Raw genomic sequence first — 19,511 nt, 5'->3', positions numbered from 1 at the left:
ATCCCTGCAGCTGACAGTGAAGTGCCGGCATCCAAAATGGAGGCTCCATTTTGAGCACCACCGTCGCCTGTCTCTGCCATCGCGAGTACGTGCTTCAGCCTGGCAGCATGGCACATTTATGGGCATTCCCCATAAGGTGCCTTTCTGATTGATGGCACAGCCTCATGCACCTCCCTCTCATCACTCCTCAGTCCTGATTTATTCGTCTAGTCTCTGTGACTTGGCACTGGCATTGCCCACTACTTCTCCTGTGGAAACTCCCTGCGGGCACATTCACTATTATTTGGAGTCCCGGTGGGCAAAGGCATCAGACAGAAACATGCACGCACACACAACACCGTCTCATCTCACTCACACTGGGCCTGTGCTAGAGGGCAGGTGAGCCTCCCACTGCCTCCACTCTGAAAGGATCTCTCACCCAGAGGGCTCAGCTGCTTGGTGGGCCAGAGGGGTAAGCGGCTCTGTAAGCGGCTCTGTAAGCCTGCCAAGTGACGAACTGGTCTGGGGTATGCACGAAGTCAATCCAGCACGCGCAAAAACTCACACGTGCACAAACACACAGGCAGTCTGCATGAACCTTGCATACTTCTCTCGTTGCCAATCTACATTTTATGAGCCTGTCGGGATCTCCATAAAGAGATCAACCCTAGTAGTGAAGGAATCAATATACATAAATACGCTTTCAGCATAGGGAGAACTACGAATACGTTTTGTGTGCATTATAGCTACTCGCTTTTTTTGGTTGGTTGGTTGTTTTTTTGCTCATTATGATGAAACTATAAAAATATTTATATAAAATATTCTCAAGCTATGCTAAACCAGAGCTATGACCAAACATAAACACCGATTCCCTTCAGCAATGATAGTGAACAGATTATGGCATGTTTGCTAAAAGGGAAAAAGGACAAAAGAACATAGGAAGATATCACATTACAAATAAGGGTGAAATATTTGGGCCATTTTCGTGAACCTGTCTAACACACTGGAATGCACATGCTCCAAAATCTCAGTTTGGTAAATCCTTTACATGGAATTACGCATATTTTCTTGCTTACTTATTAAATTATTTGTTTGTATCTTTAAGTTGTGGTTTGTGAGATAAATATCATTCCTTAGTTACATTTTTTAAAATCAAAACAGTGGTTGGAATTTACCTACCACAAGATCAGATTAATAATTAATAATTATAGCCCGGTACGCAACTTGCTTCACATTGCAGTTCTTGAGTTTCAGTCTTCCGAGAAACCTGACTGTGTGGACTTCCTGTAAACTGAGTGGTAGTTTGCGTTGGTGCCTACCATCTAGTGGCCGTTTTACACAGAAACATCCAGAAACGGCAGAACAGACAGTTCATCCGGTCGCATAACTTCCTTTAATAAACTGAACCAAGGAAAAAAAACACATTACAAAATGTTTCTTTTTACAGACACATGAAAGCATTTTTCTTTCCTTTCTTTTTCCAAAGCAAAAAATGGAAACAAAACAATAGACCATTTTTTAGGCATGTTATCATTTTCTTTATGTAAAAAAATAACTACACAAAAAAATGAGAGGAAAAACAAAAAAAGCTTTTGTTGGCAGGTAGGTGAGGAGCAGACGTATGCAAGGAGGCTTTCAAAGCCTACTAGGAGAATCGGGAAAAATGTGTTTCTGTATGTTTCTAGCTTTGCATTCATTTAGCAGAAGAGTATGTGCATTATGGAGCAGTTCATCAAAATGCAGTTTATTCCATGTTTGAGACAGGAACATGAGCACTACAGGCTTGTTACGACACAAAGATCTGCTGTATGTAAAGAAGCGATACCTTAAAGTGAGCAGAGTTAGTTTTAGGTGATGACAGAGTGCGTCATCCAAGTAACCTGTACACCGGTGCCATTCAAAGCCGAAACTTAGCCCACATTTTCACACTAGGCCAAGATCATTCAAGGGTCGCCGGGGTCAGAGTGGAGGCACAAAGCTGAGAACAGGGGAGCTCGAATATGAACAGAAAAAGTCACATCTTCTGAGGTCATTTCCTCAAATGTACCCTTATGTAACAACTAACTTCAAAAAGTCTATCAGACTGTCAGGGTGGAGGATAATTACTTCATTCTCCAAAACACTGGTAATCCTGTTAGAAGGGGGCACTGCTGTGCACATGACAATCATTTGTTCTAGGGCAAAAAAAGATATTATAGTTGTTTTCAAAGTTGCTTGTCAGCGGTGTAACACTCAATTTGGAAGCTACACTTCATTCGACACCAGACCCTTCAGTGTAGAGGAGAGAGAACGGGTTTGCAGATGGAGAGTATGCATAACCGCTGAAAGTCAGACTAACCTGCTGAGATACTCCCACCATAACACCACATGACAGCTCATTCTGCAGGCAGAGATATTCATGACCACTTCTAAAAATACTCCAGATCTCTTTCATTCAGGCATTCATTATCAAAATCTTTGATCCAACTTTCACTACCTGCACAGGGTCCAGTGAGTCATACTCTGTAGGTGTCCCTCTGTATTTCCTTATAGGCCAGGATTGCTGGACCAGTCCCACGGTACCCAGCTTGATCTCGACGGGGAACTGAGGGTCAGCGGGCAGCTCCATGGGAAAAGCGGAGGTCCTGGTCTTTGGGAAACTGTGCTGCAGTGGTAGGAGCAGCAGTCGCTAGTCCTGCTGGGGATTCAGCTGCAGCTGAAGGTTTAGGTGGAGAGCTTGCAACCCATGGTGGAGGGCACTGTCTGTGGGCAAGAGCGTCCACAGTAGGAGAAGGATCGTTGCTGCGCTGTGAGGCACCACACTCCGAGTCCTGCTGAGAGATGAGCTGGAGCAAGGCAGCTGCTACAGCAGGGCTGATGTCCTGGCTGGGTTGCGTTTCTGGCGCAGCCTGCTGGGAGTTTCCAACAGTTGATGGAGGTGGACCTGGTGGAGAGGGTGGACGTTGCTCAACAGTTGAAGGCCCCTGGTTGGCCCCAAGCTTTTTTCTTTTTGTCACTGCACCATCTGAAGGGTCCAAACAGAACAGAACAGAACAGAACACAGCACATTAGACATAATCTTATAAGGCATAATTAAGTTAAACCTACATACTAGCTACACACCCACTAATAAGCTTTCTTTTTCCTCTTATACTCCCAACCTGCATTTAAAGACAGTAGTACTGCATTTCAAATAAGCCTATCATGGAGTTACACAACGTTGACATTCCTACCTTTACCACAAGAGGGAGGGCAGAGCACTTTAAGCAAATCAGCACACTAACTTACTACAAATAGGGAACCATGCTGCAGTGGTAGGAGCAATCTTACAACAGTCTGTGTTTTTGGAATCAAATAACTTTGTGAACCTAGTGTAGATGCTATACAATATCACTAAAAACAATTAGACAAAAAAATGTTTTTTACATCTGGCACATGAAACACATGACCATTTACCGATTCAAGTGAATGGTTATAGGTAGGTAAAAATAAAATAAGTGTTTTTTTCTATTTTTAAATAACTAGTCATTACCATTTAGATGTTTATTAAACAGAGAAACGTTAATGTCTTTGAATGCACTACCCACTAACAGATTAACACTTGCACAACAGATGCAGGCCCACACTTCCAAACACCCCCCCCCCAAATCACAGAAAAAAAATGTGGGAACTAAGTGGGAAAACAATACAAGGGGCATGTGCAGTTGGATGAACAGAAAAGGTGAATTAAGCAGGAGAATTTCAAGTACTTTCAAAGGGCGGGTAACACTACTAAAGCAGCACTGTCTATTCTTTCGAATCTACTGCAGTGCAAGGTGGACCAGTGATGTAAGGTTTTCAAATGCTTTTAAAGGTTCACCATTCAGTGTCAGCAGCATAATCAGTGTTATTCCAATTCCTAATCACATTTTAAGAAAAACGTGACCCAGAGTGAACAGTTACCAAAAAAAAAAGTGACAAAAACCAAGGTTAAAAGAAACACATGCAGGTGACATCTAAAGATTCAAAACATTTATTTTCACTTGATAATTTATTAGACTTTCTTCATAAAAAGGCTGACATTACAGACTGTTTAAAGCAACATCGCTCTCTGTGAAGAATCCATGACACCTGCTTTATAATGAAAATGAAGTGAGGAAGAAAAAACACATGTGGAAATGGGACAGAGAGAAACAAAGACTGTGATAAAGAAACAAGAAAGAGGGAAAATTGAAGGAACATCACAGTGTGAGCCTTTTTACTCAAATGAATAACACTGTACTTTCTTCTGGTTTATTGAGTACACCAGTGATGAACCAGTGATATCCGTGTGCAACAAACCTTTACCTGGTTATCAGGGTCACAGGACAGCAAACGCTGAAAAGACAATTTGCCAGGGTTTTCTTTTGCACTTTTTTTAATAGTACAGGTGTTTATAGGGGAAGATGTTGAATGTGTGTCACTCGTATGTCATGAATAAAAGAAGGGGTGGGTGTAATATCGGTCTAATAGCCCTATTTGCAAATTTTATTAAGTATCCTAAAATCAAAGTAATTTGATACAGTATATAGTCAGCTTCTGTTTGTTCCTTGCCTGGCTCTTTCCACTCTTATGATTTCCAACTGACCCTGGTACCTTTTCTGTTTCACACTCTATAGGCTAAACCCAGACTTGCCCTTGCAATCAGTAGTAGAAGCGGACGAACCGCGCGTTAGTGCCTCCTCTGACTGAACGCCATTACTTTCATCGCCTTGCTCCTCGGTTTGTGGCTTTATAATTTGGCCCAAAAGGAGAGCCAGTAGCTTGGCCTGGTCTTCCTGGCTGAGTGGCGGATCTCCAGATGTCGGTGAGATCTCTTGGGGTTCAGGAGGCGGCTCTGGGGGCTGAGACCTGGAAGCTGCCTGGGTCTGGTCCTCTGGTGCCCCCTGGTGGTCAGAGGACTCACTAACAGCAGACAACAACTGGCTGAGAGTCTCTGGATTGGGGAGGTTGAGGAGCTGAGCAACCTGGGGCAAGCCGTCTGCCTGTCCCTGGAGAAGGTTTAGCAGCACTGCCAGCTCTGTCTGATTCAACTGCTCTGCAGCCGATGCCAGGCCTAAACACACACATGCATGCGACTAGAATTCAGTGTCAGTCTAATAAAGACACAACAATCAAATACATTTAAAATTAAATAAATAAATTCTTATATTTTTTTTTTTTCACAATACGGAAACTTTTTTGAAAAAACAAAAAAATGTGTTCCTGGTTAAATACTTAGTATCTGTTACCTGACAACTCACTCTCTATGTTGGTTGTGGAGGGTGGTTTCCCTGGAGGAGGTGGAGCTCCAGTGGGGCTGTTTGGGGGACGAGGGTTGTCTCCGCTGGAGGTCCCTGTCACATCTTTACGGGGCACTTTGGGCACAGGCACATCCTCGACGACCCCGCTCTGACGTGCACGTCTTCTCTTCTTGCTCCACAACTCGTGACAGTCTTGATGATGAGGAAGGCTAAAAAAGAAAAAAGAAATTGTACAAATTTAAAATATACATTTTATTAACCAAATAAAACAAAATAAAGAAAGAAAACGCCCTAAATAGGCAATAATTGTATTCTGATACAGATAATGTCCTAGTGTTATTTTTCACGTGCTCAATCCAACACTGTCATTGTGTCAACCATCACTAGAACCAGCTACTAACTCTGGTGGTGGCATCCTGTTGGGCTCAACATCATGCAGGAAGTCACTGAAGAGCGCTTGCTCCGATGTGCAACGGCGTGCAGGGTCAAGGGTCAGCATTCGGTCCAGTAAGTCCAGGGCAGGAGTAGGTAAACTATGTTGAGGAGAAAAAATATTACTCCTCTAGAACCAGACAGAGTTGATCACAGCTGTCTTAGGTAAGCGTAGTTTGAGTACATACTGTGCAAACTCCTCCCGTAGTCGCCGTCTGTACTGCTTCTTGGGTTTCATTGTGTTGAACAATGGAAGTTTAATGACATCAGGCCAAACGGCCGGACAGGGACTCCCACACAGTCGGCTGAGACAAAGGAAAGGGTTATTAATAAGCTTGATAATTCAATCAGAAATTATTACTTGAAATTTATTTGTGGTAGGCAGTCTACCTGATCAGCTCTAGTTGCAGAAGTTCCTGGTTAGCCTGGAAGATGGGCTTCTTGGTAAAGAGCTCTCCAAGAATACACCTGAGCCACGACAAGTAAGAAAAGGTATTGCATGTATATAATGTATGTATATAATGTAAAGTTTAAAACAGCTTTTAAAAACTACTTAAAGAGTAATGGCCTGGCAAAATCTTGGTCAAATAGGCCTGTGAAATGTTATGAATGTAGTAGGGCTGCCACGATTAGTCGACTAGTCACGATTACGTCGACTATTAAAATCGTCGACGACTGATTTAATAGTCGACGCGTCATTTGAAGCTTTGTAAGATCCCAAAAGACGCAGGAGTAAGTAGCAGGATTTAAGAGTGTAATAACGGACTGAAACAGAAGATGGCAGCACTGCATGTACAAGGATGCCAGCTGCCGTTAAACCCCGAAGAAGAAGAAGCTGCGGCCCAGCTCAGTTTCCAACAATGGCGGCAGCTAGTTAGTTTTAATATTACTCTTATTCTTCTTTCTGGGTCACAAAATAAACGTTTAACATGTTTTCAGGCGAGAATGTAGCTGTGTAAACCTCAAATATCTGCTCAGTTTATCAAGACACCACATATTTTCAAAAGCGCTCCGACGTTTTCGGAGACGTCTGTTACCCACTAGCTCGATAGCTAGCCGGGGGCTAGGTCACTAGAGCCGTGAGAACACTGGACTCCCGGCAAATCGTTTTCAAACCCACCGCCGTCTTTCGCTAGTCAGGTTAAATATGATACATGAGTCACTTAGATAACTTAAAATTTTATTGTTTGGCTTTTTTCAGTGTTTTATTTGTTCCTGAGTAAATCGGTTTGGCTGAGATTAAAGTTATAGTTTTTACACAGCTGAATAAACGTCAAGCAGACAGCTGATCATCAGAAGTGTGAGATGCTGGAGAATTTACTCCGGTGTCCTGTTATATTTTAGATAGCAAGGAGTTTATTAAACTTAACCGAAACAATCTGCAAATTTCATTAAAATGTAATAAACTATCATCTTGTCTTTATTTTTAGTTAGCACGTACCTGAAACACTTAAAGCTGTAAGCTAATGATAGTTATATAAGAGCAGATGCTGCTGGTGCAATAAGCTGTACGTTTTATGTCCAATGGATGGTGATCTGATTAGTCGACTAATCGCAGAAATAATCGGTGACTAGTCGACTATCAAAATAATCGTTTGTGGCAGCCCTAGAATGTAGGCCCTTTTATTCCAACAAGGTAAAGCTCCTAAAGTATTCACAAGGAAAGACTCTCTCAGACTGTAGATAAGGTTGTTTAAGAGTTGTATGACAAAGGTGAAAGTTTTGTGAATGTTTATAACCAAGTGTGATAATTCGAATTTAATATGGTAATACCTTTGGGCTTGCTGCAAAATAAGACAAATTATTTCCATAAAATACTATAAAACAATTGAAGATTTAGGAATATGACACATATCTAAAGAGAAATTTGCGCATTAGTCACCAAACGTAAATAGTACATTGTAAAGACTTTATCAAAATGTTCCCAACACATCTGCTTACACTGCAGAAATAAATACTTAAATACATCTACCAACAACCATTACGAAAAAAGTTAACTACCAGACAACAGACAGGTAAAATGTGTGAGATTAGACACTGCTGTAATATAATAACAATTAAAAAAAAAAAAAAGACTACAGCAGCTGTCCAAATGATCTGCATAAACCATTTTTGAAGAAATTGAGTGAAAATGACTTGTGATGAAGGACAAAGCAAGGAAAACACAAGTCTAGCACAAATATGCCACTTTAGAGTAGTTTGTGGGTTGAGCCGAGGTGAATGGGAAAATAGGACTATTTTGGTACAGTGAACCCTGATGGGTGGGAAGCTTTAACCTGCAATTATGCACCCTAGGCAACTCAGGGGTGTTATGTGACTAACCTGAAGTAAAGGCTGAGACTCTTCTTCCCCCCCCCCAAAAAAATGTCTTAATCTACATAAAAACAACAGTATAATCTGTTGTTCCCCAATTATTCATCTGACAATAAATCATACACTTGAAGACCACGTGATTTGACAGACAGAAGTACTAAGATAACCGTTTTGTACTCACCCACAACTCCAAACATCAATGGCTGGAGAATATCTCTCCTCTCCCAGCAGAAGCTCAGGGGGACGATACCATAGTGTGATTACTTTATTAGTGTATGGCCGGCTAGGAGCAAGAAAAGAGAGATGAGATGGGAGTCAGCAGTCATACATGTCCCCCAGTGACAAATCAGAATCATTTTAGCTCCAAGTAACTGTATTATTTCTGAGACACAGCCCCATCTTGTGGACAGACATTGTAAATTAAAAAGAAATAATAAAATAAACTGCTTTCATTCAGCAACTTAAACACTATAATGTCTATAATCACTAAATGGAATTAAGCAGATCAGGTATATACAACCGTCGCCTCTTACCTTTCCTCTGAGTTGTAAAGACGAGCCAAACCAAAGTCAGCCAGTTTGATCTGACCTCTGCACAAACAAGCACAGATAACATTAAAAAAAAAAAAACAATAACAAAAAAAGCATTGCCAACTACTGAATCTTAGTGCATCTAATCCTAAAACACAACTCAAAGTGTCTTCACTGTAAAAGTCAACTGATACTGTAAAATACACACTGCTCTTAAAGAAACAACAAATATTATTGGTCAAATTTGGCAGCGCTCAGGTGCAAATGATCCACTTCTAATGTCTATTTGAAGTCAGCTGTTCAGTAGCAGGGCAATAACTTCATGCACTGTGGTTTTTAAATCCTCCACTTCCCAGAAAAACACACATTTTCTTAATTCTTGATAGCTCATTTAAGCTCAGTTTTTTCATGCACCTTGGTTGTACATTGGATGTTCAACTGTACTAAGCAACCATCTGTGGGAAGTTGCTGTACTCCACTAAGGTTATCTGAAGCATCCAATTAATTTTGTTACTTTGTAATTAGCTTTCCTGCAGACACACTTTTGAACCCTTTCTGCCTGACAAATTATAGCAATCGTTTGATAGTATTTAAGGAATGCGGATACATTTAAAGGTGTGAAGATTACATTTCTTAGTGTTTGTTTACATGGGTGAATAAGAAAAAAAAGTAGATAAAACTTAAAATTCACATGTCACTGTTAGTACTGAAAAACCTGTGACTAGGAACAGCCTAGCTGCTGCTGCATTTTACTGCAATTGTCTGCACACAGGAAACAACAATACTTTACTCACTTGTTATTTAGCAGTATGTTGGAGCATTTGATGTCTCTGTGCAGGAAGTTATTTTTGTGGCAGTAGTCCAGGCCCTCCATCAGCTGACGCATGAAGCTGCGGATGTGCTCATGGGAGAACTGGACCAGGCCTGACTCCAGCAGGCCCATCAGATCATGGTCCATGTACTCAAACACCAGGTAAAAAGCTCCTAAAAATACAAAGATGTATTCAGATGTCTTAAACAAAAATACATGCACACACATATGTCTGTGGGTTCACATAAGTGGACATGTGTTAAATGGTTAATAGGTATTCAGGTAAATTTAACCATGCTTCTTTAAAAGTGAAGTTACTGAACTGAAATGTGCGCAACTGCATTGCCAGCTATTTAACATTCATACAGCCCAGAAAACTCTAGCAGCACACTTCTCTCTGGATTGAAACATTAAAGAACTGTTCAAGTTAACAGTGACTACAGAGAACGCAACCAGATGTGGTCATTATATCAGTTCTAGTTTTTCAGTTTTTATTTCTTTTGCTTTAAATTATGTTTTATGCTAACAATTTCAAATGTCACGAACACTTTATTTCCACAATAGTAGCAGTTTCTCTTCCACTTATACAATTCAGTGTTGCAGAGAGGCTGTGTACACCCTGGATAGGTCCCCAGCCGGTCGCAGGGCCAACACAGCCAGAGACAGACAATAATTCACACTCACATTCACACCAATTAACCTAGCCCCACTAAGTGAAGGTAGAGAACCAAGAGAGAACCCAAACGCAACCATAAATATATAACTTGTCATAGAAACAACACTAAATAATCTGCTTTTGTATAAAAAAAAAAAGACAGTGTATTCTATGAGTGTCACCTTTTCTTATAATTTTCTGCTCTCATTTTGTGTGTCATTATCTGCTGGTCAAGGTATGTGTATGCACGTTTTCAGACATGTTGCAGTTTCAGGTCTGACTCCGTCAGTGCTGTCACAGCTGCTAAAACATATTTCAGTGACAAACAGAAGTGCTGCACATCCGGTTTCATATAGTGTGCCCACCATTACTTTCCTGGCATATGCCTGTAGTCTACCAATTAGGTGGAATCTACACACCATTTAAATGGCTTCGAGGGGTTCAGTTGTTCAATGTTCAAGAAAGATGTGACACCAGCACAGCCCTATAACTATTTATACTCTTGGTTAAACTGCGCTCAACTAGTTTACAACCAGTTTACTAAAACTAAAGGCATCGTGCACCAGTAATCATAAAACCACTTTTCTCGCACTACCATTTGCAAGGATGACTACAGCAAACTTAAGCTGTCTGTAGGTTCTCATACATTGAATGACATACTCAATTCAAGCAGTGAAAATCGTGCATATACCTACCTCGACCAGATGAATGATAAAAACGCAGTGTAATTCTAGATAAGCAAAAATGTATCGCTAAACTCATTAATAAATACGTTTAGCTATACAATACAAGTGATTACTGCCATCTCTGTGACATCATTTAATTAATTAAACTAAAAACAAGTTCCATTGGAGAATTTCTTTTTAAGGGGATGCCTTCTCCCACCTGCAAAGTTTTCCCCTTGCATTTAAAACAAACACTCCCCCCCCTAACTTATCATAGGGCTGCTCAATTAATCGAATTTTAATCACGATTACGATCTGGGCTTTCAACGATCATTAAAAATGACTGAGCCGATTATTAGCCCCTCCTTCGTGCTTTACTCTCGCGCTGCTTCGTGTGGCAAATCTAGCGCACCTCTCTGCGTTTCGAACACGTGTCACAACAATTAAGAGCAGCGGTCCCCAACTATTTTTGCGCCACGGACCGGTTTGCGCCCGACAATATTTTCACTGACCGGCCTTTAAGGTGTCGCGGATAAATACAACAAAATAAAACTAGTACCGGTACCGAAAAAAAAGAAGATTTATTCATAACACAAGTGAAAAGACCCAGGAAAACCGAGTAAACGATAAAAACGATAACAAAATAACGCTGAAAACCGATAAAAACCCTGAAAACTATACATTTCACACCTGAGCCTCAACTCTCGCGGCCCGGTACCGGTCCGAGGCCCAGGGGTTGGGGACCGCTGATTAAGAGGACCCGAGGGAAGCTCGGAAAGCTAAGCAGAAGTTATTTGGAGAGGAGAGTGACTGCCGTTGGTTGAAAAGAGAGGTTAAACAAAACTTCAGTGGTGTGGAAGCATTATTGGTTCGCGGAGTCAGACGTGGATCAAGTAGACATAGTGTGTAAACTTTGCTACGGTGTCATAGCTGCACCACAAAGCAACACTGCAAAGTTCACTAAACATAGATGTTTACATTTTTCATTTATTTTTTATATTGCAAACATCTGCACTGTTATCAGTATTTGCACACTATTTTATAATATTTTATGACAATCTTTAAAGTCATTGTTCAATACATTGTTATTGTTAAATAAATATCGTCAAATAATCGAGATCTCAATTTCAGTGAAAATAATCGTGATTATCATTTTTGCCATAATCGAGCAGCCCTAACTTATCATCACTTCTTACCTACTTATACCCCACATAAAAGAAAACAGCAAGTTTTTTTTTTGCCCCCCTTACCTTTATCCTTTTTAAAGTCAAGTGCATCTTGCTTGTCAGTGACAATTTCCTTCATGTTGACAACACTACGGTGTTTGAGCTGCCGCAAGATCTTAATCTCTCTGATGGCTGTGATGGGGAAGCCCTCTTTTTCATTGTCCAAACGCACTTTCTTCAAAGCCACCAGTTCACCTAGCATATTTGGAGAACACATTTTAGAGAGCCACTCTTTTTATTTTTTTTTTTTATCTTATTTGGGTTTTATTTTTTTAAGGAAAACATAGTAGTAAATGGATTTCACTTACCAGTGTCTTTGTCCTTGGCCTTGTACACTTGGCCATAGGTGCCTTCCCCTATGATGCCAATTATATCAAATTTATCTACACACCGTTTGCCCCAGTCACTTTGGGTATGTTTGCGCTCACCATATCGCGGGCAACAAATCCTGGAAAGCACAAACAAGAAAAGCAGCTAAGACATCATGTGTGATTAATGAAAGGAAAACTTTAAGTGGGTGAGTATAAAAGTGAATGCTGACTTTGGTCTCTTCTTAAGGGCTGTCTGGGGTAAGAGAGGAGGCTGGCGGACAGGTAACTGTGGGGGTGAAGAGTCCCCTCCAAGCAAGGTGGGCGGTAAAGGCAGATCAATAATAGAAGGGCGGTTGCGACCTTCTTTGTCCTTTCTTGATGGCCTCTGGGGAGGAGTGGATTTCTTTGGGCTAATAGAGCAAGATTTAAAAAAAAAAAAGTTTAAGACAAAACCAGGAACACATTTTATGCACCGTTTTCATGTCGATGTAACAACTAACACACACATTCAGATTAAAACTAGTTACAATAAAGTGTACATACCACGATTTAAAAGAGGAAAATTTAAATTCACTTTCATCTAACAGTGCGCCATTTTTGTTTTTTGTAGGATGGTAACTGACATATTTAAAACACCAAAGTGCAAACATAGCATTTATTCATAAAATGTTTACATATCAAGTTATGTTTTGAAATTACTTAATTTTTGTTAAAATGACTCATGAAAAACAAAATGGGATGTCTTGAATGGTGTGTTCAAGACATCCCGATGTACATACAAATCACTGACAAATGACAGTACAAGTCCAAGAATAACAGCTGTAAACTCATACAACAGATTAATAGGCACTAAGCTTGACATAACACAACAGGCACTAGATCAGTGTGCCTGTTGAGGGATTCCTCACCTGTCCTGAGCATTTCCCAGCAGTGCAGGTGGTAGAGGCAGGGGAGGAAGAGTCGAAGTCTTGTGGAGTGGGGTCTGGCGGACAGGGCTGCGAGCAGGAACTGTTGCTGGCGATTTAGTTTGTGATACGGTTGAGGGTGTAGGAGGCTGAATGTTTGTTTCTGCCTGAGGTGGTGGTGGAACCTGTGTGGCTGGATTGGGTGGCGCTGGAGAAGAGGGCTGTGGAGGAGGTGGCGGCGGTGCAGGAGAGTTGTTTGAAGAGGATGTTAGAGTTGCAGTCATCGGCTCATCAGCATTGGGAACATCATGGGATAACTGCTGGGTTGGTGGCGGCTGAGGTTCTGATGCTGCTACTGCTGTTGCACCTTTTTCTGGCTGTAGAGCTTCAGCTTTAGCAGGCCGTGAGGATGAGGAGCTTGACGGTTTTTGAGCTGTCGGAAGTGGAGAGGCGCCACCACTAGCACGAGCAGCCGCCTCAGCAGCCAGGCGTTCCTTCTTCCTGCGACTCAACTCTGCACCTAAGCTGGAATTGAGGGGCAGACGTGACGAAGGAGGGGAGCGGCTAGCTGGCCGGTTACTGTGGGAAATGCTCCCTGTTCCAGCAGAGGAGGTGTGCCTCTTACCGCGGGAACGAGAGGAGGAGCGGTGAGAAGAAGAGTAGTGCAGAGGGGAGCGACTCCTGGAGCGGCCCGAGCGTCTAAAATAAAAAGCACATTTTTAAGATCATTTATAGATTAAGACAGAGAATTAGAGGCAAATGAAATGCATGATATAACTGAGACAGACTGCTGATCCATGGCTAAATAAGATCTCTAGATCATATTATAATGAAATCAAAACCATGTGGGACAAGTAAAACTAAAACTACTGACGCTTTCATGGCCAACTGGATCTATTCTTGTTGTCTAAAGCAATATACTGGGCTAATTAATTAAGAACATTATTTAGTTTCAAAAACATTTCATTGCTACATAATGGTGAAATTTTGAAAATGATATTACACATCAAATAAAAATCTGTTACCTTCTCTATAAAAGAATGTGAGGCCCTCCTAAAACTAAGTACCGGGTTTCATTAAAGACACCTGTCTTTTTCTGAAATCAGTGGCAAGTATGGACTCTATAGCTCAAATGTAATTATGAACACAAATACTTATGGTCACAGAGCCAGGTTGTAGTGCCCTAAGCTTCTGTTTTTGAATTGAAATGACAGCTTAAGGCGAACCCTGTTTTCAACTACAGGTATTGCCTATCTCCATCCTGTATTTTTCTCACTCTCAAGCTTTTGTCTGTTATGTATGGTAAATTTCAACTTCAATGCAGAGATCAATTTGCTGGAGTGAAAAGCCCTCTCCAAGTTCAACATATTTGTCTAATCTCAAACTTAAAATGCATGTAAAGTAGGATCATAAAAGGTGAAGGTTCTGGAAATATGCAAAACCTCTACGAAAGGTGGCTTGATAAGTAAATGTCTCGAACATAATCCCAAAAAGATTTAAAGGGTGACCTACAGCATATACTCACCGAGACATGGGGCTCGTACTGGAGGACCTGCGGTTACCATAGGGGCTCGTGGAGCGTCTCCTAGAGTAAGGGCTGCTGTCCCTCTCAAAGCTGGAGGACCTGTGTCTGCTGCCGTAGGGGCTGTCTGATCTCTGCCTGCTACGGCGAGACACATCACCATAGGTACTCGGGCTTTGCTGGGCCGCCCTCCGTCTTGAGTAGCTGTCATCCCCCTGATGTCCATACCCACCGCCCAGTGGACTCTCACTACCGGCCCCTCTTCTGGGACTCGGCGACAATGCAGAGCTGGTGCCCTTTCTCCGTGGGCTACCCCTACTTGAAGACTTCCCCTTCGGGCTTGACTTGTGGCTCTTGGAGGACTTGCGATGGCTTCTATCTGTCCGGCTCCTCTGGGAGGAGCTGCGGCTGGCCTCCCCTCGGCCTTCTCTCCGCTGTTGCCTGTCTTTGCGAGACTTCCCTGAGCGGCTGCTCTCCTTGCTGCGAGATGAGGATGTAGAAGAAGTAGTGCTACCTACACTGGCTGCAGGCGGTGCCTGAGAGGAGAGCATCAGCTCCCCACGTTTGGAATCCCCCTCTGACGGCACCTGGCGTTTAGATGAGGAGCCTAACGAGGCCTCCTTCTCCTTGCCCTTTCCAGAAGTCACTTTCTCGCGATCTTTACTGCTCTTTTTCTTGGACCCACGTTCTCCATTTCCAGAGTCTCTAACTTTGTTAGTGTCCTTGGACTTTTTTCGTGGGTGTCTGTGCCCCCTGCTCTCTCTATTACCTTCTTCTTCGCCAATATCCCTATCGTAGTCTGGTGAGGGCTCCAGTCGATTTCCCCCCCTCTCAAAAGGCCTGGAGGACGGTGGGTCCGAGAAGGTGTCCGAGTCGGAGCTAATATCGTCGTACTCCACTAGAGGCTTCACCGTGTTGACACCAGGAGGCGCCGTATCGCCGAGGGTAAAATCGTCAGGTGCCGCCAAGGATTCCCGATTATGTTTTGTTGATTTATGCCGTTTGCGTTTTAAAGAAGAAGAGGACATTGAAGTTTTTAACTGCACCTTGCCGTCCTTGCTCATCATGTCTCCCGCAGAGGTATGAGTCGGGCCCTGGGTCTGGTGTGGCACACCACCGATGCTAGATTCCGGCTTCCTCTTGGTCCCATGGTGTCGGTCCGACCCAGGCATCCCTCACGTCGGCGTCGGTGCCTCTTCTGCGACTTGGCCTCGGTGATCCAGGCAATTCATTCACAGGAGACCAGTAGCAACTCCAAATGTCAAAACAAGTCTTACTAAGCGAAATCAGGACAGGAAAATACAAAAATAAACACACCAGGCCGCTTACGTCCACTTCTCCTCAATGCCAATTCATTCCATTGAGATCACCAGCATATTTCGTCAAAGCAGATAAATGCCAAGTTGGTTTTCCAGTGCTGCGAAGTTTGTACTTTCAGTTAGTCAGCGAATGAAAAAGACTCCAACCAAACATCTGATCATTGTGGTGTCGTCTCCGTCTCAGTTTAGCTAGCACAGCTAGCTAAAGCTCGGCAGCTAGCGAGCTGACTCCTAAAAAAGAAAAAAAAAGTCCCTTTGTGAAAGCTGTCCTTGTCCGGTGCCAAGTTAAGTAAAGGTGTTTTTAATTCCACAGAATAAGGTCTTAGCATTCAGAAACAAGCAAATGCCTTCATTAAAAGACGCTCGTTTCTCCAACAAAATGAAAACTTGACCCGGTTGGTACTGATTACATGTTCCCTTTAATGTAAGTTTTATCCCCTATAAATTCAATATTGATAAGAAATTATAATATTTTCGTGTGCAGTAGATGTTCCAGTTTATTATCAATGGCTCTGGAAATCAACCAGGCCTATATTTAGGGCGATGCTAGTGGATTTAATATCATCCACAGCCCTAGCTCAAGGAGACTACAAACGCCATCATGGCTCCTGTAACTAGCAACTTCTGCGCACAGCCGATTGAACCGGAAGACGGAGCACTGCCAATCTTGACTGTATCCGAGCAACTTCCTATCACCGCAAAGATCCCACCCACCGTCCTCATGGCGACACGACAGAGACGTAAAATGAAGAGATGTGTATTAATTAGCAAAAGTACGTTTTTACAAACTTTTCAAGTTTCAGATAACACATTTAAATCAACACACATGTTAGATGCCAGGCTCATGATGGGTTGTTAAATGTCGAGCTTGTTGGAACAGAAAAGGAAGACACTGGGGCAAAGCTAATAGAGCAAAGTCTTATTATCAACAGGCAGCATGCAACTGCCTCTGGGTCCTGAAAGCTTCAACATATTTAACCTACTACTAAGGTTCATTAACTTACATGGTAAGGTCTTTTTAATAAGATCTGCTTCACAAGATAAGCATGAGGTCCAGTCTTAGGTGGGCGTCTTTCAAAATGTAGTCGTTTTTTATCATGTTACCCCAGAGAAATCTGTGTTTAACTAATGCTCTAGTAGGAAAAAGAAGCGAAAAGAAGATCTTGCAAAGTGTTTAGGAGAAATCAACCAAAGCATGACTTTATGTTGGGCTTGTCTCCATACTAGTACTTTCCACATCAGCAGATGGATCAGCATTCTGCGTATTGGTAAGATAAATAGAAATCTACATGTCTTAAACAATACAACAATCAGACAATGGTCACTTGGAAGGCAGTGAATGAACTAAAGCTGCCATGAAAGAAAAACAGCATTTGTTCTTGCCCTGTGGCTGACATATGTCAGTTTGCCTGTGGGTATCTGTGGTTTAGGATTTTCAGGTTTATGTGTACACAGAATAGTTTTAAATAGAGAGTTGTACTTTATCTTACTGAAAAAAATAGTTATCACAAATCACAGTTTCACTTAAAGTATATGATATGAAATGAATAATTAAGCAGAGATATTTCAGATTTTTTAAGGACAATGCTATATTTAAGTGCATTTACACACACACACTTAATTTACAAAAACACACTGACATGTCTGCTGGTTGAAATTGAGGCCTGGATCTTTACAAAACACACAAATAAGGAATTTCTGGGTCAAAACTTTTCTGTCTTTCTGGTAAAAACACAAACTCTTTCAAGCTACAGACACACACACAAAGCTTGCGGTGCAGCCAGTGTTAAGGCACCCTAGCTGCTTCATTTAGATCCAACTAAAGTCCGTTAACTACTACTACAGATAACCTACCGATTATCTTACATGTAAATCTTGCTAAACTTTAAAGTTAACCCCAATGTGTTCATCCTGAACTTTTCATGAAAGTCGAACATCTTTTTTTTTTGACAGCAGGTACCTATTTATACACTTGTGATTTGTACTTCACAGGGCAAGTTTTGGGTGATAATTTTGTAATATAATGTGATAATACAAAAACAAACCTTTTAAAAGACTAGTAAAATTGGGTATATAAACATATTTTATATTACTTTTCATTCATATACTTGGAATTCATTTATGTGAACTCACTATTTCTTTTCTAGTCTTCCTTAATATTCAGAGCTTCATGTATCTGACATCTCTGTTGTCAAACTGTTTTTTTAATGCCACACTTCAGAAAACCTTCAACATTTTTCCCTGGTAACAACACACCGTTTGAGAACTACTCCATTAACATAACAAGCATCTCTCTTTGGACCAGAGAAAATCAAGAAAATGCCTGGAAGAGGTTGAACCCCCGACCTTATTTCTGTTCGAAAATAGTACTATACTATCATCTGCATCTCTATGTCACTGATATACAAGACCTAGACAGAATAAAGCTAGTCGGGTATTTAATGCCTTACCTGTAACTGAAATAGGAAACCAGGTAGCTCCCACAAATTACATATTAACAGTATTAAAACGTTGAGGTCCAATGAACAGTACTAGAGGGCACATTTGTTTGGATTATTCCTTTAGGGATAAAATTGTCTTCTACAGTGCACTTCTTTCTGAGTGTGTATTTTGTAGCTTAACACATTTGCATATACACTCATAAGTGATTTTATTAGGTACACTTTGCCAGTACTGAGACACTTGCCTTCAGAACTGCCTTAATTATTCATGGCACAGATGCAATAAGATCCTGAAAACGTTTTGATCCATATTGACATCATAGCATCTCACAGTTGCTACAAATTTGTCATCTGCACACCCATGATATACATCATTATACATCACATCCCAAAGAGGCTCTATTGGATTGAGATCTGTTGATTCTAGAAGCTGTTAGAGTACAGTGAACTCACTGTCATTTAAGGAAACCAGTTATTTGAGCTCTGCAAAATGGCATGTTATCCTGCTGGAAGCAGCCATCAGAACATCCAAAGATCCAAATGTTGCAAGACTTATCAGACCAGGTAATATTTTTCCAAGGTTTGATGTATTGTGCATTCATGATTGCTCTTCATATATTGGTTGTGATGAGTGGTTATTTGAGTGGCTGTTGCCTTTCACACAGCTTGAAGCAGTCTGGCCACTCTCCTCTGACCTCTGACATCAACAAGCCATTTTCACCCAGAGAACTGCTGCTCACTGGATATTTCCTCTTTATTTTGGACCATTCCCTGTAAACCCTAGAAACAGTTGTATGGGAAAATCCCTGTAGATCAGCAGTTTCTAAAATACTCACACCAGACTGTCTGGCACTAACAACCAAGTTACATACAAAATCACTTAAATAACTTTTTCTTCTCCATTCTGATGATAAATTTGAACTTCAACAAGTCTACTTGACAATTCTAGCAGCTTAAATGCATTGAGTTGTTGCCATGCAAATGGTTGATTAAATAGCTGCATTAAAGAGCGGTTGAACAGATGTATCTAATAAAGTGGCCAGTGAGTAAAGAACAAAAGATGCAAAGGTCCTCTTCAAATTCAAACCTTGGGATTAAAAACCCCCCAAAAAAGTATATTATTTACACACACTTTAAAAGGGGGTTCTTTATCCTTAGGGGC

The 19,511-nt window shown here is 41.4% G+C and overlaps 1 protein-coding gene across 4 annotated transcripts; it reads right to left on the bottom strand.

Annotated features, from left to right (window-relative positions):
* Positions 1-1,582: 1,582 nt before the first annotated feature.
* cdk12 (cyclin dependent kinase 12) lies at positions 1,583-16,532 on the bottom strand. Of its 4 annotated transcripts, XR_014906146.1 has the most exons (15): positions 14,593-16,532; positions 13,071-13,766; positions 12,393-12,572; positions 12,160-12,299; positions 11,876-12,046; positions 9,289-9,478; positions 8,498-8,554; positions 8,146-8,247; positions 6,042-6,119; positions 5,840-5,956; positions 5,621-5,752; positions 5,208-5,428; positions 4,643-5,032; positions 2,456-2,983; positions 1,583-2,359 (listed from the first exon to the last, which is right to left on the bottom strand). XR_014906146.1 is itself a non-coding variant. In XM_085351791.1 (14 exons), exons 1-14 carry the CDS (start codon positions 15,759-15,761, stop codon positions 2,571-2,573), a joined length of 4,086 nt encoding a protein of 1,361 aa, XP_085207917.1. In that variant the 5' UTR covers positions 15,762-16,532; the 3' UTR covers positions 1,583-2,570. The 4 variants fall into 4 exon arrangements, 3 of the variants coding, with proteins under 3 accessions (XP_085207917.1, XP_085207915.1, XP_085207916.1); XM_085351791.1 differs by having other exon boundaries at positions 1,583-2,983; positions 4,613-5,032; XM_085351789.1 differs by having other exon boundaries at positions 1,583-2,983.
* Positions 16,533-19,511: the final 2,979 nt, after the last annotated feature.

This window comes from Diplotaxodon limnothrissa, linkage group LG4 (assembly GCF_057381915.1).
Source record: "Diplotaxodon limnothrissa isolate DT_005_m linkage group LG4, D_limnothrissa_male_GT1.1, whole genome shotgun sequence".
Taxonomy (NCBI): Eukaryota; Metazoa; Chordata; class Actinopteri; order Cichliformes; family Cichlidae; genus Diplotaxodon; species Diplotaxodon limnothrissa.
The sequence above is the reverse complement of the archived record's forward strand: the minus strand, read 5'-3'. Positions and strand labels throughout refer to the sequence as shown.